This window comes from Canis lupus, chromosome 9 (genome assembly GCF_003254725.2).
Source record: "Canis lupus dingo isolate Sandy chromosome 9, ASM325472v2, whole genome shotgun sequence".
NCBI lineage: Eukaryota > Metazoa > Chordata > Mammalia > Carnivora > Canidae > Canis > Canis lupus.
The window spans coordinates 28,561,666-28,587,657 of record NC_064251.1 but is presented as its reverse complement, the minus strand read 5'-3'; the positions used below and the strand labels follow the sequence as shown (position 1 = coordinate 28,587,657).

The following is a 25,992-nucleotide window of genomic DNA, read 5'->3' as shown; positions in this document are numbered from 1 at the left end:
TGTTTTTGTTTTATCCTCATGACAGTCCCTAGGCGCATCCCCATATTACAGATGAAGAAACTAAAGTAGAGAAGTGCTAGACAACCAGCCTGCGGTTATTTGAACAGAAGAGGCATCTGGCTGGATTCAAAGCAGTGCCTTTTCCAGCAGCCTCCTGCACACCAGTGTACATCTACACTTGCACCAACTGTCATACAACTCAGTGAAAAACACCATGCTTTAAAAATCCAGGTTTTGTTATCTTCTGGGGGGGGAAATACCATATCTCACTCTGGCTTTATAGGTTGCTATGATAGCTGGACCACATTTGGGGGTCCTTAGTCAATGAAATTATAAGCACTTCTTTTGTCTGTAGCTATAATTGCATTCTGCATCTTAAAATGGAGGCGATGATCAGTCGCCAGGCAAACTGGTGATAATTGCCAAACCTTAGGGCGAGAATGTGGCAGTTGGCCAATATCAAACTACCTTCTCCTCCATAGACTGTGTGTGCTCTTCCACGCAAAGACAAACTTGATAATGACCCACTATGAATAAGTTCTAGCTTATGATTGTTGTTCCAGCAACAGCTGTTGAAATGTGATCTGCCCTCAAATATAAAGCACCTTTCTTTTTTTTTTTTTAAGATTTTATTTATTTATTAATGAGAGACACACAGAGAGAGGCAGAGATACAGGCAGAGGGAGAAGCAGGCTCCCTGCAAGGAACCCAGTGTGTGACTTGACCCCAGGATCGTGGGATCACTCAACCACTGAGCCACCCAGGTGCCCTTCCTCTTTCCTTTCTTGTGGAAGGAAAATATGCGTACACTCAAAAGCAGAGTGTCCCAGGGGCACTTGGCTGTGTGACCACGGAAGAGTAGTTTAACCTCGCTGTGCCTTTGTTTCATCGTTTGCCTATTTCAGGAACAAATGGGATAATATGGACGAGCTCCTGGAGGAAATTGAATATCTGGCGCTCATTTCTGGATACCTGGGGCCTGGCGTACGAGATGATGGGTGGGACTTGTGTCTTGACTGGAATCAAACACTCCTGAGTTGGATCTGCCCTTAAAAAGTTTAAAGGGCTATAGAAATGTGACAGTGGGAGTCATCATTTAAAGGGAAGGAAGAGGTTGCTATTGGTATTCCTTCAATATGTATTTCCTTCCTATCTCCATAGAACACTTACTGGGTAATGTATGCTCTTGATGTTTTGTATTCATCTCTCAAATTTAAACTGGCAGGGCTGGCAAACCACTGCCTGCCACCCATTTTTGTAGATAGAGTTTTGTGGGAACCCAGAGACGCCCATTCTTTTATATGTTGTCTGTGGTGCCTTTTATACCAAAGCAGACTTGAAGAGTTGTGACAGAGAGCATATAACCCACATAGCTGAATTTATTTACTATCTGACTCTATGGAAAGCCTGCCAACCTCTCAATTAGAGTATGAGCCACCAGGGATACGTTTCTCTTTAAAAGCTCCCACCTTGTCTGGTGCCTGGAACATGGGATGCTCTATACGTGTCTGAATAGGACAAGATCAATTGGAAAACGATCCAGGTTCTGAATAGGCGGCATCTTGCTCCTGCTTCCTGGAGAGAACAGGCTCAAAGTGAGGATCCAGAAGAGGGGGCTGCACACACCTACCCTCTATTTCTGCAGAAGCTGAAAGCTCTATTATCGATTGTTTGTTTAGTAATTCTGAACAGCTAATTATTGAGTGCATATGAGATGCCAGGCCCTGGGCTAAATGCTTTATATATTTTGTCTCAGGAAATCATCACCACAGTTCTGTGAAGTAGTTAATATTATTATCCCTGTTTATAAATGAGAGGCCTGCCTTGCCCAAGGGTGCCCAGGGGCGAGTTTCCATTAGAGATACTCTCTTTAGGATTCCAGGCTGTTCCTTTACCAGCTCAGCCAAGCACCTTGCTCTCCTTGTCCCTCAGGACATCACATTTTATTGTATTACTGCCAGCCTGCGTAGCTTCATTCATTTAACAATTGTTTCTACATGGCTCATCTGTGCCAGGTTCTGTACTGGGCATGGGGACATCACAAGGACCCATCCTTGCCTGAATGAAGCTCTAAGTCACCATAGTGAAAGTGGCATGTGATTAACTAATTGCACAATAAATTGAAAGAAAACTGTGCTGTGTTTCAAAGAGGAAAGGCACAGGATGCTATGAGCGTGGGTTATGAGGATCTCTCGAGAGGTGACCCTTGAGCTCAGATCTAAAGGAGTTTGTAAAGAAAAGGCAGGCACAGTGGGGAGGGAAGGGCGTCCTAGGTAGAAGGAACAGTATATGCACAGGCACTAGGGAATGAGGGAGCACAGTGTACAAGGAAACTAAAAGGTCACTTTTAGTGACCAAGGCCAAAGCGCAAGGCTTGTGCTCAGATTTGGGTCTTTATCTCTGTCTCAGAAGCAATGAAAAGCCACTGAGGTGTTTAAGCAGGGGTAATTAAGGTGGAGGTGTCATCGCTCTGAATGCCATGTCAGTACTCTTCCACTACAAGGCAGCTCTTTCCTGAGTTCACTAAGGGGCTCCTGCTAATGGAGCATCACGCTGGGAAAGACTAAGGTGTCTACATCAGGGTCTGAGAACACAGCTGGTCGCTCTGCTGAGGCGTGAAGGGTGAGCGAGCAGCAGCCTGGCATGCACCCGTGAATCACCTTGTTGCTGCAAAGTGTGAATTCCGTTTGAGACCTTTACACAGCACGGGCTGCTCTCAGCCTAACCAATGACAAGGATAGCTTGCTATTGACTTGCAAGCTTGCTTTCAGGAGTTCTGCTTGTTTGGTAAAGATGGGGACTTCTCTATCAGCTTGGAAGCTGATAGTTGCCATCCAAGACCGATGTCTGTCAGGCTCCTCACTTCCACGACGGAGCACAGAAGCTTTGCCTGTAGTCTTAGGAGTATAGTCATAAACACAATTCTCCATCACCCTTAAAATAAAATCCAGACCTCTTAGCTTGGCCTGCCAGGCTATTCGTGCTCTGGCCCCACCTCCCTATTGGACTTCAACTTGCACTACTCTCCCTCATCTAATAGTTGGTCGATAAACGCTTGTTGAATGAATGATTGTATGATTGACTATAGGATCTTGGGCAAGCTCCTCTCTGGTTTCAATCTCTTCATTTTTAAAAGAAGTGGCTGAGGGGCACCTGGCACCTGGGTGGCTCAGTGGTTGAGCGTCTGCCTTTGGCTGAGGTCATGATCCTGAGGTCCTGGGATTGAGTCCGCATCGGGCTCACAGGGAGCCTTCTTCTCCCTCTGCCTGTGTCTCTGCCTCTCTCTGTATGTCTCTCATGAATAAATAAATAAAATCTTAAAAATAAAAAAGAAGTGGCTGGCCTGGGTTTCCTCTGAGGGCCCTTCCAGGAAAAATAAGTTCCAGGATGCAGAATTAGGACTCGTTCAGCAAACATTGCCAATATCTCCTCCAAGCAAGTCTTGTAACAGGCATAGGGGATATCATATGATAAATGATATACCTGCCCTTGAGATATTTATTCAAAGGTAGAGAGAGGAATAATTTCTAAATAACATGGTGCGTGAGTGTGAGTAGAGTGTAAACTCTGCAGGCATAGTGCAATCCCAACTCTTTCTACTCCCTTGAGCAAAGCATCCCTTGGAGGCCCAGTGTCCCCATGACTCAGATGGACAGAATGGCACAACTTGTGGACTTTTGTGAGGGTTAAATGAGGTGATGATACTGCTGCATTTTGTCTGGCACAAAAGTGCCAGCAAGTGTTGGTGATCATTGTCAACAAATGATGATGGTGACTAATGTCAACAATGACGCTCAGCACCCATGTGATTGTACCAGTTGTCTACAGTTTACATCTGTTCTGAACACTCAGTACTCATGCCATCCCAGCAGTAAAATATTTTGAAACTGCCCCCTGGACAATAGGAGCAAAGAGGAGCTACCTTTGATGTTCAAGGTCAGTGATTCATGAAAGATATCCTACAGAAGATGAGACCAAACATATAATGTTTGTCCTTCTCCGATTGACTCACTTCACTCAGCATAATACCCTCCAGTTCCATCCACGTTGAAGCAAATGGTGGGTATTTGTCATTTCTAATGGCTGAGTAATATTCCATTGTATACATAAACCACATCTTCTTTATCTATTCATCTTTCGATGGACACCGACGCTCCTTCCACAGTTTGGCTATTGTGGCCATTGCTGCTAGAAACATTGGGGTGCAGGTGTCCCGGCATTTCATTGCATTAAAACAGTACTTTTCAAAGTTTGACATGCATTCAAATCACTAGGGTTTTTTTTAATACAGATTTTCATTCAGGAGATCTAGGGGAGGGCTCAAGATTCTACATTTCTAACAAGCACAGTGCATTGAGTAGAAAAGCACTATGGGTCTTTTTAACATCTAATTTATGTGCCTTGGGAGAGGGAAGACATTTTAAGATTATATTGACTCTATAAAATCACCATGAGTCAATTTCATATGGTTCAACCTAATGTAAGAAGCAGGCCACCAGTAGCTCCTAATAGAAACCGAAACTCATGGTATCAATCCTAGCCAAGTTACCTTGGAACAATGAGGAGGCAAGACATCAGATCAAAATTCTAAATGTGTCAATTTAAGCTTAGAGCAGAGCACAGCCCCACCCTTATACTTGCCAGCCCCTTTCTCACAGTCCCTGACCCCTGCAGAATGCCACCCTGCAGGTCACCCAATGGCTCAAGGGACTTCTTCCTGCATTTTTCAGTCATGTGAGTTGGAGAGAAGAACCATTCCACTGGACCACCTTCCAATTCCCAACTCTCCAATGCCTGATTCTCAGAATATGCTAAAATTTCAAGGCATGCCTTAAAGCACTGGCACATCCCCAGGTGGTTTTGTAGGTCACCTGGTGGGAAGATTTTAGCAGATGGCAGGATGTGTTTTGATTCTCATTAAGAAGCTTATTCAACACTGAAGGGAGGTATGGTAGGTCCCCCACAGCTCCTGGTTCTTCCACATGGCAACGCTTCTCCACCTGCACAAAATCCTGCCTGGAGGTGGGGGCAGTGAGGGAGATGAGAGGGAAGCAAATGATAAGCATAGGGCTGAAAACCCTTCCTGACAAACTCTGCACAGGCAAAGCATATTTGCCAGCCCCTGCCCATGGTTGCCTTTCTGATTGCAGAATAGCTGCTGTAGGACCATCTGCCACCATTGGCAAAATGCACAAGAAGTGAAAAAGCAATAAGCAAATAGGATATTTCAAGAGCAGCAAAACCATGCTCTCTCCATGAAAAGCTCTAATGACTCAAGATGTTCAGGGTATTCTCAGATCCAAGGTTCCATCCACCTGATTGGGCATTGATGGGATATGGATGATCATTGATTCTGTTGCACTGGTTCTCCACTCCAGCTGCCCGCTAGCTGGAGAGCATTTAACAAATCTCAGTTCCCTGTTCCCACTCCAAATCAATTAAATCAGAATTGGGGGAGCAGGCACAGGTAGGTATTAAAAGCATCCCGGTGATTTCAATGCACAGTGAAGGTTGCAGACCGCTGTTAGAGGTGGTTTTTCCAAAGATCAAAGAAAAGCCTTTTTTTTTTTTTTTTTTTTATCATGGTCTGTCTCAACTTCTGGAATCTCACCTCCTTTTTTTAATGCAATACACGATATTGGTAATAATGTACACTTAGACTTTTTCAGAGTCACAAATCACTTTTACATGCACTATCTTATTAGATTTTCAAATAAGCCTGTGGAAAATGTTCACACCGCTACAGAAAGATATGTGCTGAGCTTGCTGTGACATTGTTTACAAGACAGAAGAAAAAATGGAAACAACCTGAAAGCCAGCGAGAGGATGGTTAAATGTGTCATGGAGCATTCAAGCAATAGAAAATTCTATAGATATTATAAAAACTTGGGTAGCTCTATACACACTGACTTATAAAGATAGCCACAAACTATTTTTAAATTTAAAAATCATCAAGTTCAAAATCATAATTGGAAATGATTCCATTGTTATTGGGTTTTTCATTTTTTATTTTTAATAACTTTGAGATTTCTTTTACATATAAAAATTGTATATGTTAAAGGATACAATTTGATGTTTTGATATATTAATATATGGAGAAAAGATTACCAAACTAAATAACATATCCATCAACTCTACATAGTTACTATTGTGTGTGTGTGTAAAGATTTCATTTAAGATCTATATTCTTAGCAAATTTCAAGTATACAATATTGCTAACTATCATCACCAGGCTGTACTCAGAACCCTTGAACTCCTGTATCTCGCATAACTGAAACTTTGACCAACATCTCATTACTGTTTCCCCCAGCCCCTGAAAATCGCCAAGCTATTCTATTTCTATGAGCTTAACTATTTGAGATTCTATACATAAGTGAAATCATATGGTACCTGTCTTTCTGGGTCTGGCTTATTTCACTTAGCATGATGTTCTCCTGATTCATCCATGTTGTCGCAAATAGCAGGATTTCCTTCATTTTTATGGATAAATAATATTCCATCTTATTTTTCTTTACAGATTTTCTTTATCCATTCATTCATCAATAAAAACAGGTTATTTCCATATCTTGGCTGTTGTGAATAATGCTGTAGTGAACATGGGACTGCAGATGTCTCTTTGAGATCCAGATTTCATTTGCTTTGGATACATACCCAGAAGTGGGATCACTGGATCATATGGCAATTCTGTTTTTAATTTTTTGAGGAACCTCATATTGTTTTCCACAATAGTGATATGCCAGTGTACCTTCTTACCAACAATGTACAAGGGTTCCCTTTTCTCCACATCCTCGCCAACACTTGTAATCTCTTATCTTTTCGATAATAGCCATTCTAATAAGTGTGTGGTAATATTTCATTGTGGTTTTGATTTGCATTTTCCTAATGGCTGGTGATGTTGAGCACCATTCCATGTACCTATTGGCCATGTATATATCTCATTTTGAGAAATGTCAATTCAAGTCCTTTGCCCATGTTTAACCAGGTTATTTGGTCTTTTTGCTATTGAGTTGTATAATATGCATATCAACGTCTTATCGGATACTTGGTTTGCAGATATTTTCTCCTACTCTGTAGGTTGCCTGCTCACTGTTTTGATTATTTCCTTTGCTGTGCAGAAGCTTCTTAATTGGATACAGTCCACTTGTCTACTTTTGCTTTTGGGCCAGTACTTTTTGGTGTCATGACCAAAAAATCATTGCCAAGACCAATGAATGTCAAGAAGCTTTTTCCCTATTTTTTTTTTCTACTAGTTTTCTATTTTTTTGGGGGGGGGTCTGATATATAAATCTTTAATCTAGCTTAAGTTAATTTTTTATATGATATGAGATAACAGTTCAGTTTCATTCTTCTTCAGGGGATATCCAGTTTTCCCCCACAACCTTTATTAAAGAGACTATCTTCTGCCCATTGCATATTCTTGGCATCCTTGTCAAAGATTAGTTGACTCTAAGTATGTGGATTTATCTCTGAGCCCTCTACTCTGTTCCACTGGTCTATGTGTATGTTTTTATATCAGATCATGCTTTTTTTATTACTATAGCTTTGAAGTATATTGTGGAATCAGAAAGCTTTGTTCTTATTCAAGATTGCTTTGACTATTCGGAGTCTTTTGCAGTTCCATATTAATTTAGGATTTTTTTTCTATTTCTGTAAAGAATACTATTGGAATTTTGATAGAGATTGAACAGAATAATAATATGAACATTTTAACAATATTAATTTTTCCAACCCATAAACACGAGATGTCTTTCCACTTATCTATGTCTTCTTTAATTTCCTACATCACTATTTTCTAGTTTTCATTGTACAAATCTTTCACTTCTTTGATTAAGCTTATTCCTAAGTACAGCTGACCCATTTGAACAATGGGAGGGTTAGGGGTCCCAACCCCCCATGCAGTCAGAAATCCCTGTAGACCTTTTGATTTCATGAAAACTTAATTACTGATAGCTTATTGTTGATTGAAAGGCTTACTGATAACATAGAGCCGATTAACACATATTTTGTACATTACTGTATTCTTACAATAAAGTAAGCTAGAGAAAAGAAAATTCAATTAAGAAAATCATAAGAGAAAATATATTTACAATATTTTACTGTATTTATCCAAAAAAAATGCATGTAAGTGGACCAGCTCAGTTCAAACCCATGTTGTTTAAGGTCAGTTGTACTTTATTATTTTTGTTGCTATTGTAAATGGGATTGGCTTTATTAATTTCCTTTTCAGATAGTTCATTGTTAGTCTATAGAAATGACATGAATTTTTGTATACTGAATGTGTATCGGGCAACTTCACTGAACTCATTTATTAGTGGCAACAGTTTTTTGTTGTGGGCAAATCTTCAGTGTATTCTACATACATAACTGTTTCATCTGCAGAGACCATTTTCCTTCCTCCTTTCTGTTTTGGATGCCTTTTATTTCTTTTTCTTATCTAATTGCTCTACCCAGGACTTAGCACTAGAAGTGGCAAGAGTGGGTATTCCTGTCTAAAAGGAAAAATTTTCAGTCTTTCCCCATGGATTATTATGTAAACTATGGGCTTTTCAGGTATGGCCTTTATTGCATTGAGGTTAAGTTCCTTCTATATCTGTTTTGTTGAGAGTTTTCATCATGAAGGATGGTGAATTTTTCAGATGCTTTTTCTGAATCTATTGAGATGGGCATGTGGTTTTTATCTTTCATTCTGGTAATGCAGTGTACCACCCTGGTTGATTTACATACATTAAACCATCCTTGCATCCCAGGAATCAATCCTACTTGGTCATGACGTATAATCTTTTTTTAAAAAATATATATATATATATTTTATTCATTCATGAGAGACACACAGAGAGAGCCAGAGACATGGGAAGAAAGAGGAGAAGCAGGCTTCATACAGACAGCCTAATGCGGAACTTGATCCCAGGACTCAGGAATCACGGCCTGAGCCAAAGGTAGACAGACACTCAACCGCTGAGCCACCCAGGCGTCCCAATGTATAATCCTTTCAATGTGCTGTTGAATTCAGCTTGCAAGTGTTCCACTGAAGTTTTTTGCATCTATGCTCATTAGGGATATTGTCCTGTAGTTCTCTTTTCGTAAAGCATCGGGCTTTGTTTGGTATCAGGATGATGCTGGCCTCATAAGTTTGGAAGTATTCTCTCTTCTTCCCTTTTTTGGAAGAGTTTCAGAAGGATCCCTATGAATTCTTTGAATGATTGGTAGAATTCACCCCACAAGCCATCTGGTCCAGGGCTTTTCTTTGTTGAAGGTACAGGAGTTGATTACTACTTCAATCTCTTTATATGTATTCATATGTTAAGGTTTTTATTTCTTCTTGATTCAGTGTCGGTAGGTTGTATGTTTCTAGGAAGTTATCTATCCTAGATAATTTCTAGGATCCTAGATCCTAGGAATTTATAGATCCTAAATCCTTTATTATTTCTTAAACCCTCCACATATATGTGTGTGATCTATAAACACAAAAAAATATCTGGAAGGATATATGCTAACTGTTAATAGTTGTATTGCCTGGGCTGGGATTACACAGGCTTGGGGGGAGGAAATATCACTTTTTTTTAGTTTGTTACAAAACTTATACTTCCATACTGTTTTTTTAAAAAAAAAAAAACTATTTTAAAACCACAGCCTGCAATGAATTCTAAGGAGAGACGATCACACCTGTTTTTCAGAGGAAGCAATCAAGTCTCAGTGAGATGGAGTAAATTATTCATGTGGCTAAATATTGGTGGGGCACTAGTTTGAGCACGTATGAATGCTGTGTTTCACAATTTCTTAAACAGGCATTTTTTAAAAATTAGGTGAAAGAGGGAAAACCTAGTTTAGTGGAGCCCAGATCCAAGACTCCCACACTAACTATGCACAAAGGCTCAACAAGCAGAATGCTAATCTTTGCTGCTCAAGGAGGAAGTTGAGTCCTGCACAATCAGATGATCTTGGCAGGCTGGGGGCATCAGAAGCCTGAGCCATCACTCTCTCTTTATCAGAAATGCTGAATCTCACAGACTGGCCACGGTCCTCTCAGAATTCCTGGGCTGACTCAGAACCTAACCATTCCCTGCTCACCCAGGGCCGGGAGGAAGATTCGCTCAGTGCCAGCAGCAGCTGTTGACGCAGCCAGGAAAGCACGTCCGCCCCTACAGGGCAGTTCCACTCTTAATAAGAGAAATTCACTTTACACACACTTTAGGGGAAATGTCCTGGGATGGAGCCAGAGCCAGATGGGCACTGAGCTTATTAAAGGCATGATTGTTAGCAGAAAACATTTGCAAATATGTATGGGTACTTTTGTATATGCATACACTGTGGGTGTATGCATTTTATCCACCCTCCACACACACACACACACACACACATACATACAGACACGCAAACCTCCCTGAATCCCTTTCGATTACAAGATTGCCTTTACAATTGTTCCACAACATACCTTATAGTTAACCCGTCTGTAGAGTGGATATGCTGTGCCTCACACCTCTTCATGCCAGGGTACTGTTTCTCACTCTTGTTTTTTCCCTCCTGCCAGGTGCAGCTCATCCACTATAATCATGAGTTGTATACAAATGTCACAGAAGCTGCAAAGAGCCCTAATGGATTGGTGGTAGTTTCTATATTTATAAAAGTAAGTGTCTTGCATTCTTCCATTATTTTCTTGCTGTTCCCAGCCCAGTCAGAATACTGGCTTAGGTTCCGTTGGATCTCAGAAATAAAAGGGGATGATGTCCCGGCCCAAGAAGACCTGCAGGTTGGTGACTTTCATATCCATGAGATTTATGACAAATGAGGTCCCTTTCATGAAGATGTAGAAATGATGATTCCATTTCAAAGCTTCAGGGCCTGAGGATTCAGCAGCCTTTGTTCTAGAGAGAAGAGAGGTGCTGGAACCAGGAACAGGCTTCAGGTCCCACATCATGCAAAAGAATGCAATAGAAGGGGAGGGGTGCCTCGTGGACTGCCTCCCACCCAGATTAAACTCCTTTCTATCAGTTGTCCCTTGGAAACAGAGATAGAAGGGAAATGTGAGATATCCCTCCTCTCCAAGCACTGCCCTGAACAGCTACCTCCAGCTTCCCTGAAGTTGCTTTGAATGTCACCTCCCACCTTCCTCTCCCTTTCCCTCATAAGCACCCCAGGTAGAAATTAAGCAAAGATCACCCAGGCAGACTTTATGACATTCTTAGGAGGCTCCACATCTCCCCAGCAGTCAACAACAACAACAACAGATCTCCAACCAAGAAAATCCTAATTTGTCAAAATAACAATAATAGTCACCTTTAACATTTTGACAAATATGGAGAGAAATGAGTATGCAAATTTAAAGAAAACGAAAAAAGAAGAAATGTCTTTCCAATGGGGGAAAAAAGAGAGAGAGAGAGAAAACAAAAGACAGAAAAACTGTCACAAATGTGTGACAGTTTCAAAAGTTGGCAGCCACTGTGCTAGCTCCTTGGGAAGTTTTGGCCAGACCATGAGAGGAGGTGCCCCAATAAGAACTTAGAATCTAGTGAATGTGATCAGTAGATATCCAGCATTTGCCACCGGGGGCTTTTAGCAGAGTTCTTGTGGTGACATCATCACTGCTCAGGAGAATGGGCATGGGGGCACCCCAGGGACTACCCCCTTTCCCTCCCCAAAAGCATAACCCTTTGCAAAAAAGCACTTTGCCCTGCCTGGCCATCCCTGTCCAGAGTCCATGCCACCTCCAGAGTTCCTCCCTCACAGAGGTCCCATCGGGCCTTTCTGTAGCCTGGGCAGAGCTGTACATTGGGCAGAGGCATTTGTGACATGTTGGCCACCAAACTCCTCTAACTTGTCATTAGCAAATATAGGAAGGGGCTTTTGGCCAGGAAAGCATATTTTGGAACTGTCACACCTTCTGAATACCTGATGTGACACCCCAAAGGAAATTGGTCCTGGCATAAATCCTGCTGGTCCCTGCTCTACATCTCTTGGCATCATCACAGGCCCTGTTATAATGAACAGCAGATTCCTGAATTCCGGGCACTGAGATATGTACTTTACATATATTTTATTACTTAACCCTAATAATAAACCTCTGAGGCAGGCGCTAGTACCCTTACCTCGCAGATGAGGAAAGTGACTCAGAATCTTCAGCATTCCACCCAAGCACATGTAGCTCTTAGCAGCCCATCCAGGAAAAGAGCTCAGGTCTGGCTTGACTTTAATACTAATGACCTTATTCACACTATATGCCTCCCCAGAAGAACGTGGAGAAAGCAATTGAGATGAAGAAGAGAAAACCTGACATTTACGAACATCTGCCCCATACCCTTCTGCCACTTGCAAGTGCAGGGCAAATCCTATATCCCTGGACCAGCCTCAGTTATGATGTTGATACAACTGGTACATTCGCCCCGGGCCATGCTCATTGCTGGGAAGCCTGCAGATATGTCCCACTATTGCCTCCTGCATGTCCAGGAGCTCACCTCCCATGGCCTTCCCATCACCAGGGTTCCATGTCAGCCAACCTGGGCTGCCCAGTACCGCCTGGCCTTTGATGGGTGCCTCAGCCTTGGCCCCAGCTGTGCCTCACTTTGCTCAAAGCCCTTGAGTCAGTGGATGTCATTCTGGAAGCTCAGGCATGTTAGAGCTGACAAGGTGATTGATGTGCCAGGTCAGCCTCCTCCGTAGCAGATGATGGGCATGTATCACAGGAGCTCACTCTGCACCAAGATTACTGACGCAAGTCCCAGTTGCATGCGTGCCTCAGGGGGATGTAGTCAGTGAAAGGATGGGGACTAGCTCCTCCTGCATCTCAGGCCAGTGTGGCCCCTGAGCAAACCTGATGCTTTCTCACTGGATCTCAAAATAAGCCACAGCATTTCTATATTTGCCCAACATAATCAACTCCCAGATGTTCCACAGCCAAGACTTGTCACTCAGTCATCCTAAGCACTGAGTGTGGGACACAGGCTGGTCCTGTACTAGGCACGTGCCTAGAAATGAGCCCTTGGCTCCAAGGGCACACAACCTCTGGCAGTCCTCCTCCCTTCTGAACTATCTGCCCCCTCTTCCCAGATCACTGCCCAGTAGGCAGGCACAGAAAATAAGAGGCCCCTCATCTAGGTCAGCTGATCCCTAGAGATGGCACCCTAGTCAAAAACTGAGCCATAGAAGGTTGGAGTTGTTGGCTAAAATCAGAGAATTGTTTATCTGTGGATTTTATTTATCTCTGTCCCCTCCTAATCCTCCATCCTTCTCATGACCACAGGGAACTGAGATTTGGCTGTAATTACTGCTCAATCACACACCATTAACTTCCCACTGAAGCTCACTTATACCAAGTACATACTTTATCCTCCCTCCCACACCACCAACACACTGGAGCCCACAAATCATCTGTGCACACTCTAGAAATTTTTCAGTTATTTTTAATCAGCTCAAAAGGGTCCAGTCCCAACATTAGTGCTGTACAGGCTCACTGGGTCACCCAAGGCACCCAATTAAGGGGCATGGTGGATTCCTTACCTTCCATGACAATATATTTTCATCTCTCCTTTCATGTGAATTGGCACAAAAAGGCGGCATCAAGCCATGTTTTAAAAGGCCCAAGAGGATGTCAAAGGAGAAGCTAAATTTGGCACTAAAGCTTCTGGGGAGCAGCCGTGTTTGCTTTGGGATGTTTCTCCCTTTAGGAGTGGCTCTGATAAACCCCATTGAGCACTGTCACTCACCAAGCTTCCCCCCTCAGTGTGTGTCTCACCATAACACATCCAGGAAACTGTGTGGGAAAGGAGAGACAGATGGAAGGAAAATAAACAGTCTGTGCTTTCTCCAAACTAAAAATTACCTGTTGCTTATCTAATAATAATAATCATCTGCCGCAATTTTTCCAACCCTCAGAATAAATCAGATTTAAAATGCTGATGTGTCACAGCATCAGATTAGCAGCTGAAGCGTAAATTACAGAGCAGAGCTGAGGCAGGTAGGAGAGAAATGACTGAGATGAACCCCTGTGCCTTGGAAAAGACTGAGCAGAAGGGAGGCTGTTAAGAAAACAGGGTACACAGTTATGTGGGAGTACATCACAGTCTCCAAATGGTGATCCCCTGGCTTGAGCCCCTTGAAGCTTGCCTTGTTCTCCCAAAGAAGGAATTTAGAAACCTGAGGGCATGGGCGTGAAATAGGAACTGATTCCTGGACACCCAGTACAATATTTAACCCATAACAGACACTTGGTAAATATTTATTGGATGTATAGGCACATGGATAGCTGCACAGGAGGATGGATGGATGGATGGATGGATGGATGGATGGATGGATGGATGATTGAATGGATGATTGGTTGACTGAATTGCATGGCTTATGATATATTTGATTCATGTGATAATAAGCAGTGATATAAAGTTCCATATTATTTCTTAGAGATTTTTTTTCATCTTTTGATACTTCTATTCTGACTGTTCTTTCTCTCTCACTGTCTAACTGCCCTCTTCCTAAAATGTCACTCCTTACTTCTACTTAAAACTCTTTGATGCTTCCCCATTCCTACAGAATAAAGCTTAAATACCCTCCCATGACATTTAAAGCCTGATAGGAGCTAGCTCCTGCCTACCTCTCTAGCTTTGCCCTCCATCATTTCCCCATACCCTCAGCAACAACTGCATGGAAATACATGCCTGAGTATAACTAGTTCTCACTCTCTCATGTCCGTATGCACAGATCATCTGTATATAATTATTTTCTTACCCTTCCTCCTTTACATACTCTACCAGCAAAGCACCTTGTAACTTCCATTGATCCTTCAAGACCCAGCTCACTCTTTAGCTCCCCAGATTCCCCAAGTGGGTAGTCTTCCCGTAATATCATTACGCCTGTGACTCTATCATAGCAATCTTCACACTGCACTATAACCATTCATTTACTCACCTGCCTTCTTCCTCTAGATTGGATGTCTGAGAGTAGAGTGTATGTATTTAATGCTGAATTTCCAGCCACCATGGTATTTGGCACATGGCAGGCACTCAATGGCTTTGAATGAATAAATGAACGTATGGAGGCAGTGTTTATTCTGGAATAGAACTGCCCAGTCGTTAATATTTTCTTTTCTCTCCTAGGTTTCTGATTCATCAAACCCATTTCTTAATCGAATGCTCAACAGAGATACTATCACAAGAATAACATATAAAAGTAAGTTTGGTTCGATTTCCTGTACAGCAACTATTCTATAAAGGTTAGTCCTGTCTGAAGGCAGAAAGCCAGAACTGATGATCTCCGAGGGCCTCTTTCAGCTTCATGATCCTTTAATTCTCTAGAAAGTCACTCTGGAGAGTCAGAGTTGGCTAAGAAGCGGCTCATTTCAAAAGGACATCCCCGGGGTGCCTTTGTCATCCACGCCTGTCTAAGGCGATAATGATTATTATGATGATGGTCATCGTTATCCCATGGATTTGTAATGAGCTGGGGGACTTGATGAGCTGACAAGCTCCACCATGTCAGCTGGCCACATTTGGGGCTTTGCCAATTACGTGATTGAGAAAGCACTCACCAGGTAGTTTGGATCCAACCTTAACGTTTCCAGAGCTGGACCAGATCTCCCTCTCTGTGTCACTGGGTCTCTTTTCAGGCTTAGGCACTTTTCTCCATTGCTATATGTGATCCACTGTTCTAGAGGACTCTGTCCATTTCCTGGGGTTTCCAGAGTGTTTTATGTCCAGAATCCGTAAGCAGATAAGGGAGAAAAGTGCAAAGTTGAAAGGAGAATAAGGAAAAAGGTGTTACTTCTCCCAAAGCAATCCCAGAAGTTGGGAAAAGTTAAGAGCTCACGCCAAGAGATGAAAGTAGTACAGAAAAAAAAAATTTTTTTAAACTAATTAGGAGGAAGCAGGAAAGTGGGATTCAAGTCCCAACTTTGTCCTTGAGCAAAAAGCTTCATCAATGTTAACTCTGTTTCTTCATCTGTTAAGTGAATAAATTGAACTTCCAACTTCCAGGGTCATTCTGGGTCTGGGATTTTGAATTAAACAATAGGTAAATAATGACTTCATCCCAGTAAAAAGTGGTACGTCAGTATTCTTACACCCACATCCCCGTGGAGTGTCCTTCTGCCAAATGAGGAGCTCAGCTGTATCTGCTGCTTCTGCTGCCTGTGGTGATCGGGAAAAGACAGAGTGAATGTTTTTCAGGTGTCCCCTGGGACTGCTGGAGGAAGAGTGTGGAGAACCCTTCCCTTGTTCATGTATCCATTCATTTGGAAGACATTTTCTGTACACCTGTCCATGGAAGACACCAGGCAGGGCCCCCAGAACATAAATGGCATACCACCAGCCCTGCCCACAAGGTGCCCACTACAAAGTCACTTCTGTATGGAAAGGTTGGGGTGCAGAGCAGCGGGGTGGTGAATGAACATGGAGAACCAGCGCACCAGATGGACATCTCCTAAAGGATGGGGTTGTCTCTAAAACCATTCTATCCTTCCTCATTAGAGCCCCAGTGGAGTCCTCTCTAAGTGCACACTTAGGTTGCTCATTTAAGGAAGGCATTTCTGTCTCGTGTGCAAACTGCACATTTTATAATTGTCCATAAAATATTATTAGCCTTTTAACTTTTTTGATTAAAAAAGCATGAAAATTAAATAAAATGTTTTCAACTCATCTTGAATTTGCAGGTTAGAGACCATGAAAAGCCATGAACCTGCACATTAAGCCCCACCACACAATCTAACAGATTGCCAGCTGCAGAGCCGATTATCAGTGGGACTTTCATCCCCTCCCCACCCCCAACAGGGGGCTGATTAATATTAAGCGATGTGGCTGCTGTGGAACATGAAAGGCCCGATGGGGGTCCAGGCTGTGGAAAGATGGCCTTCCTCAGGGATGGGTACCCATTCTGGGGCAAACAAGGGGCTAGAGAGCCAGCCTAACAGGACTCATTGGGACCAACTGTGGATGGCCATTTTGTGGCTGAGAGAAATTTCAGCTTCATCTATTTTGAATGAAGCATCCCTGCTGACTGCTGCCCCATCAGCTCAGTGGGAAGAGAAGGACGCCCTCTGGCAATGGCTAAAGTGGGCAGCTGCGTGAAAACCCAAGACCTTCATTCAGCTGTTCGCTTGCTCACTCCACAAATATTTATTGAGTGGCTCCTGGGTGCCATGAAATAGATCAGTCGAACACATTTTCTCTTCCCAAGATCCTCACTTTCTGAGTGGGGAGACAGGCCTATCGTAGTACATTATAGAGATTTATGTAACGAGCACAATGTGGAAAGTCTGAAGAGAGTTCTTTGGAATCCAGAAAATCTGCTTAGAATGCATGGCAAGGTTGCAAAGAGCAGGTGCCATTTAAATAAGGACTGAATAGATGAATACCTATTTGCTGGCAAAAGAGAGGCGTGAGGGGAGGAGGAGGCAGGGAAGAAAGGGAGAGAGGATAGGAAGGCAGGCAGGGCGGAGGGGAAAAGAGAGGGAAGCAGGGAGGACATTTCAAGCACAAAGAGGAGCATCCTAAGCAAGGAGAGCATCCCAGGGACTGGGAAGAGTTCAGAGGGAGGAGCTCTGCCTTGGGCGGCAGTTCATTGCAGTGCCCACAGTATACACAGTAAACATGGGTAGGGCCTGAATTAATGCAGGTGGGAGTGGCCCCTTCAAGTAGCAGTAACAAGGGCAGAAGGGGTGACAGGAAAGGTGGTCTGGGTTCAGATCTTGAAGGGTCTTGACACCTTCTGAGGAGTTGAGGCAGAAGACTCATTTAAAGAAATGCCCTTAGGAATGCAAATGGAAGGGAGTGTGAGCACCTCTTCCCCTTCTGTCCCTCATAATCTATCTGTCCTGGCCAAGGAAGAAGAAAGGGAATGAAAGCAAGATAAAGGGACCCCACATGGGGAGAGGTAACCGCTTTTGGCCTCCTAATCACAGGTATTTGTGCTCTTACACTCTGGGCAATAATGGAGGTGTTCCCGTTAGTACCTTTATCACATGCCGCAGCGATAATGAAGGCCCTACCTGTGGGAATGGCCTCGACACAGCTATGCCCAGGACACTGTGGCCGAAAGGGATTGATTTGCTCAGCAGGAGAGCGCCAGCACTCTTCCATCCACTAAACTGCCTGAAGCAGCCAGTCTGTGGAAGATTGGTCTGGTGGCAAGTAGGGGATGTTCTGAAACAGGAATCATTCACTAGGAAGCCGCCAGTGGGTGGGAAACACAAGCCTGGAAGCCTCCCCAGAGGCTCTGTAGACATGCTAGCATTAGCGCCTGAGTTCCAGTGGAGACAACACTACCTGCTTAGGGGCATCTATCAGATACCCTGCTTCCATACTTCTAAGTAAGATTGAAAGAAACCAATCCCTGCCGCCACTGCCACCCAACCACATTACCCAGGGATACCTGACCTTGACCTCCACCCACTCTCCCAGCCCATTCTTCTACTGTTACCCAGAATTACACCCCAGCATAGCTTCAACATGGTACCCACTCTACAATGGGCTCAGCATCAGGATTAAAGAAACAACACTAATGAGCACTTTCCACATCTCAGGCTCTGTGCTAATAGCTTTACATGCAGGGATCCCTGGGTGGCGCAGCGGTTTGGCGCCTGCCTTTGGCCCAGGGCGCGATCCTGGAGACCCGGGATCGAATCCCACGTTGGGCTCCCGGTGCATGGAGCCTGCTTCTCCCTCTGCCTGTGTCTCTGCCTCTCTCTCTCTCTCTGTGAGACTATCATAGATAAATAAAAAAAAAAAAAATAGCTTTACATGCAGCACCTGAGCTAGTGTTCATGAAGTACCCACCTTCGGAGTGGTATGACTGCTATCCCAATTTACCAAGGCTGGAAGAAGTGAAGCAATTTGACAAGGGCACACATCTAGTAAGTGGCTGTGTAAGTCAGCAACTTCTGCCTAATGAGCAAGCATTCAAGAAGAAACACTGGTTTCTCCTGCTGCAGCTGTGAGTCAGTGGGGGGACTCTGCTTCCAGCTGCAGGTCTACAGATCAGCTAGTGTGGGTTGGCTTCACAGGACAGTCACTTTTCTGGGATCAGATAAATACCCACGGCAAGTACTTCTCATGGCAGAGATCAGAAATATGGGATGTCACTTAAGGCTTAGGCTTGAAACTCATAAACCGTTACTTTTGCCCACTTTTAACTGGCCAAAGCAAGAGAAATGGCCGAGCCCCACAGCAAAATCCTCCTGTGGAGGTGGGGATGGGAAGGAAGTGAACACTTCCTGAGTGATAATCTAGCCTTCCATAGTGAGAAAGCAAGGATTCAATCACAGGTGCTCCCAGGAACTTTTCTATACCTTCATTTTTCCATCATGTTTCCTCTCTAAGGATAGGGAAAACCTTAGCTCTGAGGTCTTAAAACTCATTGTAATGCTGATACTTTCGCATTGCATGAAACTTGGCAGCATGTTTTTTTCTAAATTTAACTTTGGTTCAGTTTCAAGATCTGTCTCCTCTCTTTTTGCATTTGTTTCCACTAGGAAGGGACAGAAACTAACCACGGAACTTGTGGGCACATTGAAAGTTCGGGTTCATCCCATCCCATCCCCAGGTCTCTGCAACTCCTGCCTGTATCTTGGCAGGGGACCACCAGTGGAAATCAGCATCATCCAGGCTATGGTAGCACTGCCTTTGTTAGCACACAGTTACCTGAGAAGGCGTAGACATTTATTTCAGATGGGGTCAATCCTCCCCATCAGTCTTTCTCTTGGAAGCCATTGTAATGAGAAATCAGTCTAAGACTTTGAGCAGAAAGTGACATGATTTACTGACAAGGATCACTCTGGTTGCATATTTGGAAAGAGACTGTAGAGGGGCAAGTGTCAATACTAGGAGATAATTGCAACCATCCCAATGACATGACAATGTCAATCATGGTCCCAGTTGAATGTGAAGGGGGCGGCAAGAAATGATTGGGTTCTTTGTTCAAAAACCAAACAAAGAACAAAGAACCATGAGATTCTTGATAGATCAGATTTATGATGTGAGAGAAAGAGAGGAGTCAAGGATGACTGTAGCCTTTAGCCTGAACACCTGGAGGGAAGACATTCCCATCAGTGGAGCTAGGTAAGGCTGTGATGAAGCGTATTCATGAGTGGGGAAGGGAATCAGAAGTTTCGAACATGGTAAGCTTGAGATGTCTATTGGGCATCCAAGAAGAGGTGAGGAGTGGGCAGTTGAGTATATGAGTCTGGATTTCAGGAGAGAGAACTGTAGATATAAATGTGGAAGTCATTGGGATCCAGATGGCATTTAAACCTGGGTGAAATCATGAGTGAGAATAAATAGAGGAGAGAGGCGGGACATGTCCTCATTTTTTGAAAGAGCAGCTCAAATCCCCATGACTTAGGATTGCAAATCATTTCTAAAGATATCTTTTAAATCCCACCCTGGAAGAGGCTCTTGCATGTCTGTCTTATTAACTAGGCAGAGAGGGGCAGGTGAGTGGGAGCAAGCATGGACCTATGGTCTGGGGGAATCACCATAAAATGGCAACTAGTAGGTACATAGTCCATTTGCTTGAGTTGGTCACAGATTAGAGGACTAGGAGGAAAAGGAACTGTGCAAAAACATTCTATTGAGCCAGTTAAGAAAAATCAATGCCAAGGAATCGGTAAAAGAAAACAAGCAGGAGAATCTCGCCAAAAAGACTGGAAATTTTGGAAGCCAGATACCATGGTGGTGAAACCACCATACTTATAGAAAGCAATGTGCTCTAGCCAAGAGAGATGGAATGAAGCAGCCCTGGGCTCCCAGCCCTACCCCTTCCTTGGCTGTATGACTTCAGTCAAGTTTCTTAATGATTCTGAAATTATAATTTCCTCATCAGTAAAATGAGGATAGTAACATTGATCTTGAGAAGGCTGGGGTCAGGATTAAGCCAGGTAATCAGTGAGTTGCCTAGGCAATGACTGGTATAAATGAGACACATTATCTTGTGCATTCCTTAATTGTCCAAAGGTGGTGGTCACATCCAGTTTCCTGAAGGGTGGGAGACAAGTCACTATAATGTCAGATAAAAACAATGTTCACAGTGAATACTATGCTGGGCGCATAATACGGCTCACTTTAAATGAAGCACAGCTCCTGTGTATGAACCCATGCACCGGATAGTAATGGCCTGGTGAGGTTCACTTTCCTTGGAAGCTTAGATTTCATATGTCTGAGCAAATCTTATAAAACACTCTCACAAACCCAGACCGACAATGGAAAAGACCAGCCAGAATTAATTTCAGGCTGAATTTAGAAAATCTTCCAAAGAAAATCCATTTTATTAAAGTTAAATTCCCCTTCAATAGACTGAGGGTCGAGACTGAAATCAGGACATTGAAAAATGGATTTCCTGAATGGATTTCCTGGAGGAGATATCAGTAATTTACTCAAAGTATTTTAATTTTTTAATGTGGTATATTGTAAGAATGCCAATATCCCTCCATCTTCCACGTGTTCATTAATTAGCAGCCACAGAGCTCCAATTACATAAAAGGTACCATTCTTATCATTTTAGTATCCACCTGATTTCATCAAGCTGGTGTTATTTTTTTAAAAGAGATTTTATGATATTTTCAAGGGTGAAACCAGTAACTAATGGAGTGCAAAGAGCCTTCGTAAATGGGGAACAGGGAGTAGCTATTAGAACATTACATATAAATGAAGGCTTTCTTCCCATGTCCTAGAACAGTGTAACATTTCAGTGGCTTCATTCTCTTTCAATTTCACATATTCCATTCATTTCATAGATTGAAAATACAGTGGTGAACCTCAGTCCAGTAAGGATCCAAAAGATCCCAGATTCCAAATTTAAAAAGATCTGGCTCTTGTCTTAATATATTCCCACTAAGGAAACAAGGACACACAACCGAAGGCACTCCGAGAAGAAATTTTAAATGTGCTTTTGGAGCACAGTACGAGCCCCTTAAAAGATTTTTTTCTGTCTCGCTTCTTTACAGCTTTGCTTTGGCCCCCCTTCCCTGATTCCAACTGAAAGATGATTGCATAGGCAAGGACAGAGCATCTTGTAACTCTCTTATACGTCTCGGGTCCTTGGGAAGTGTTCTGGGCACATGCTCCTTAGAGGGATGCAGCGTTAAATGTGACGGAGTATCACTGGGGAGTTTGAGCATATTGCTTCTGGTGCCTTTCTCTGTGCTTAATTGAACTTGTACTTTCATTTCAAAAGAATGGCTTTGGAAATGTTTTCACAGAATGAGAAATGCAGCAATCACTTGCCATGTTGCAATCTAAGTAGTAACTCCAGGAAGCAAGGGACAGGAAAGGAGGGGCTTTACCTCTATGAATACAATTCTCAGAGGCCCTGTTTTTCACCGATTGTTTGTATAAAACACAAAACAAATCATATGACTTTATTCTTTGGTAATTGCCTTTCTTCAGTTCACTCCGATTTGCCTCAGATTACAAGAGGAAATGTCATTCCGTATGAGAAAATTGCCAAATAGTTCCTTATTGATCAGAACCAAGCCCGGTATCGATCTCTGGAACCACCGTGTCTTTTTCTCATTGGTACCGCTCTCTGAATGGGAACTTCATAAGCAGGGAGCCCGGCAATGTTAAATCTCTCAGTTGTCCACATAAGTGAACACAACACTTTTAACAGCGGCTGCCATTGAAGCTCAGACGAAGGGAAAGATTCCTCCCACTATGCAGTCCTAGGCATATCATCATAGTACATTTTTTCTTATTTAAAAAAAGAAGAAGAAAATGTCAGCTTGAGAGTTGTATCCATCACTGAGAACTCAGTCTAAGATAAATCACAGATTCAGCAAGAGCATGTCATAAAATTAAAAGCACATCTGTCAACTTCTCCAGTCATTTGAAAGAATAAAATTGGGCTGCTAACTGCATGGAACTATTCTATCTCTATCGATTATCCCAGGCGTCTCCCCTACTACAAAGATGTAGCCGACACATAAAGAATTACAGAAGTTGGACCTACTGAGGATAAATTTATCTACATAAGCTTGTTTATGTTGAAGGCTATTTGGGAGTCCATAGATTTTTTTTTTTCACCTGAAGATGACTTTAGCAATTATCCAGAATAATCTGGTGCCCACAGTAAGAGGTTATGGGACTTAGCCATGAAGGAAGAGGAAATTCCTGGCAAACCACAAACTGAAACTTAGACTTGGATTAAGATTCATGCTTGAAGTCCAGGGCTTTGCCCTCTATAAACTACATTCTCATATGACAGGTAGATAGATAGAGGAGAGGTGGCTGGAAAGATGATAAAAGAGAAATACGGAAAAAAAGAATTAGAAATAAAGAAAACTTCTCTTTAAACATGAAATTTTGTTTGAACTTCTCTGTCACTTCCTTTCAATAAATATCCTTAAAGCAAACAGACTACCCCACTGGCCTCTGAGCTTCCCCTCAAATCTGTACGTCTCTACTAACAAACAACTCTAACCTCTAGATCTTTGCCCTCCTTACTAATGAATAAATAGATCCATGAGAGTCTGGTAAGCACAACCCATCACCTAGAGCTTTCGTTCTTAGACACCTTGCTGTCTCGGGCCCAGAGGATAACTGTGACGGGTTACACACTGGTGGTTTTCTGCTGGCTGCTGCATAGACAGCGGAAGTGGGGGATACTTCGTTCCTGATCTGGTCAGCCATGGAACGCACCCCCAGTGTTCCTTGACACCAGGGCTGGAAATTTCTGAATTTGCCCATATTCTTTTCTTGGCTTCCATGGCCTTTGTCCCACCAAATATACCAAACAAGTCTCCATGGGGAGAAAAGAAGATGTAAAAAGATCGCCTGTGGTTCTTAAATGCCAATCCCTAAAAGCTCGAACACTGACTTAATGGCAGCCTGAGGCAGAGTAGGGGGAGTCATGAGAAGAAACACTACATGTTAAATGCCCACCGATTTCAGCAATGTGAATACGGCAGTGTAAATAGATGCATTTAGCATAGAAACTCGGTAATGCCAGATAGAGACAGGCACCAATCCCACACCTACCCTGATGTCTTGACGAGTGATATATATGGGGGGAGTAGCCGGCAGCATGTATTTCAGCCAGTGGTATGGACTGGAGTCTCAGAGATCTCTTCCCCATTATCTGACAAAGGATGTTACCTCTTCTTCCTTTAGTTTCTGCCCAGCGCCATCACCAGGAGGAGCTGCTGGGCAGAAACTGGTTTACTGATTCATCCAATCAGTGTTCCTTGAGCACCCGCCATGTGGTGGGCCCGTGCCTGGGCCTGGGGATTTACAGATAAGAGACAGAAGCCCTTCTCCCAAAGGTTGACAGGATGGTGGGGACTAAGTTATTTAAATACTAAGTTTAAATACTAAGTTATTTAAACTAAGTTTAAATACTAAGTTATTATTGGCAAGCTGATTCAATAAATATGGTGACAAAGAAAGGCACTAACCCAGCTGGGGATAGCCAGGAGAGCTCAGGGAAGTCAAGCAGTGCTTATCCCAAGAAAGTGGTCATCATGAGCAAGGAAATAGGAGGTGACATAAATGCTACCCAGGGCTGTATGCCAGGCCCTGTGCCAAGTACAGATCTTCCTCAACCATGGGGTGATGTTTGATAAACTCATCAGAAATTGAAAATACCCTAGGTCAACAATGCATTTACTATACCTAACCTATTGAACATCATAACTCTGCCTAGTTGACTTTGAACATGTTCAGAACACTTACATTAGCCCACAGTCGGGCAAAACCATCTAACACAAAGCCTATTTTATAATGAAGTGTTGGTTATCTCATGTAATTTATTGAATACTGCACTGAAAGTGAAAAACAGAATGTAAATGGTTGTGTATGGGTATAGAATGGGTGGAGGTTACTGGTTGTTTACCCTCAGGATCCAGGGGCTGATAGGGAGCTTTGGCTGGTGGCCCAGCATCACGGGAGATGATCCTACCGCGTATCCCTGGCCTGGGAAAAGATCCAAATTCACAATTTGACGTATGATTTCTACTGAACGAGTATTGCTTTCACACCAATATAAAGTTGAAAAATCGTAAATTGAACCATCCTAAATTGGGGACCATCTGTACTTGAAAAGTGTGATCTTATTTGTTCTTCAAACAACTCTGAGGCATGTACTCTGTCTCAGTTAGTTTGGGCTGCTGTCATAAACTACCATCAATGGGTGGCTTGCAAACTATAGAAATTTACTTCTGACAGTTCCGGAGGCTGAAATTCTGAGATCAGGATGCCAGCATGGCTGGGTTAAGGCGAGGTCCCTCTGCTGGGTTGCAGAAATCTTGTTGCATCTTCACATGGATGAAGGGTGAGAGCATTCTCTGGGGTCCCTTTTATAAGGGTACTAATCCTGTTCGTGACAGCTCCATCCTCACGATCTAATTATCTCCCAAAAGCCCTACCTCCTAACATGGTCACATCAGGGGTTAGGACCTCAACATTTGAATTGGGGAGACGGGAACACATGCATTCAGTCCTGTGGTTACCCCAACCGTCTGCATACTACAGATGTGGAAATTGAGGCTCACATGGCTACCTGCACGTCCAAGGTCACACAGGTGAGCAGCAATGCCAGCATTAGAACTCAGGTCACACTCTTCACACTGGGTCTTTCCAAGTTCTGTAGTGTGAGGAAGTAAAAAAGGCAAAACGTGTGGCACCTGGCTGGCTCAGACAGTGGAGCGTGCGACTCTTGATCTCGGGGTTGTGAGTTCAGCCCCGTGTCCAGTGTAGAAGTGACTTAAAAATAAAATCTTTAAAAAAAAAAAAAAAAAAGGCAAAAGGTGAAGTGTGAATATTCACAGGATTCATGAAAAGAACCAAGTGGCGATGAGGATTGATGGTGGGAGGGTAGAACTGCCCGCAAGTTCTCTGATGGAGTGTTGCATCCCTCAGGGGATGTGGGCGAAGAGGAACCTCCTGGCAGGATCCCAGCAGGTGGAGTCTGGGATCCGGGCACAACAGTGTTTCGGAAGCACGCTGTTACCCTGCTGTGTGGGTTAACTCCCCGAACGTAGCGTCTTGCTCCTCGCCTGCCCCCCCACCGCCCACACGTACCAAC

At 43.2% G+C, this 25,992-nt stretch overlaps 1 protein-coding gene across 4 annotated transcripts in view; it reads left to right on the top strand.

Moving 5' to 3' along the window:
- Positions 1-25,992, top strand: part of CA10 (carbonic anhydrase 10) — a 482,061-nt gene that overhangs the window by 446,344 nt on the left and 9,725 nt on the right. For all 4 annotated transcript variants that reach the window (XM_025439687.3, XM_025439688.3, XM_025439686.3 and 1 more), the window contains 2 exons: positions 10,529-10,624; positions 15,081-15,153. In XM_025439687.3, the coding sequence (XP_025295472.1) occupies positions 10,529-10,624; positions 15,081-15,153 (169 nt within the window). The remainder of the gene's footprint in view (positions 1-10,528; positions 10,625-15,080; positions 15,154-25,992) is intronic.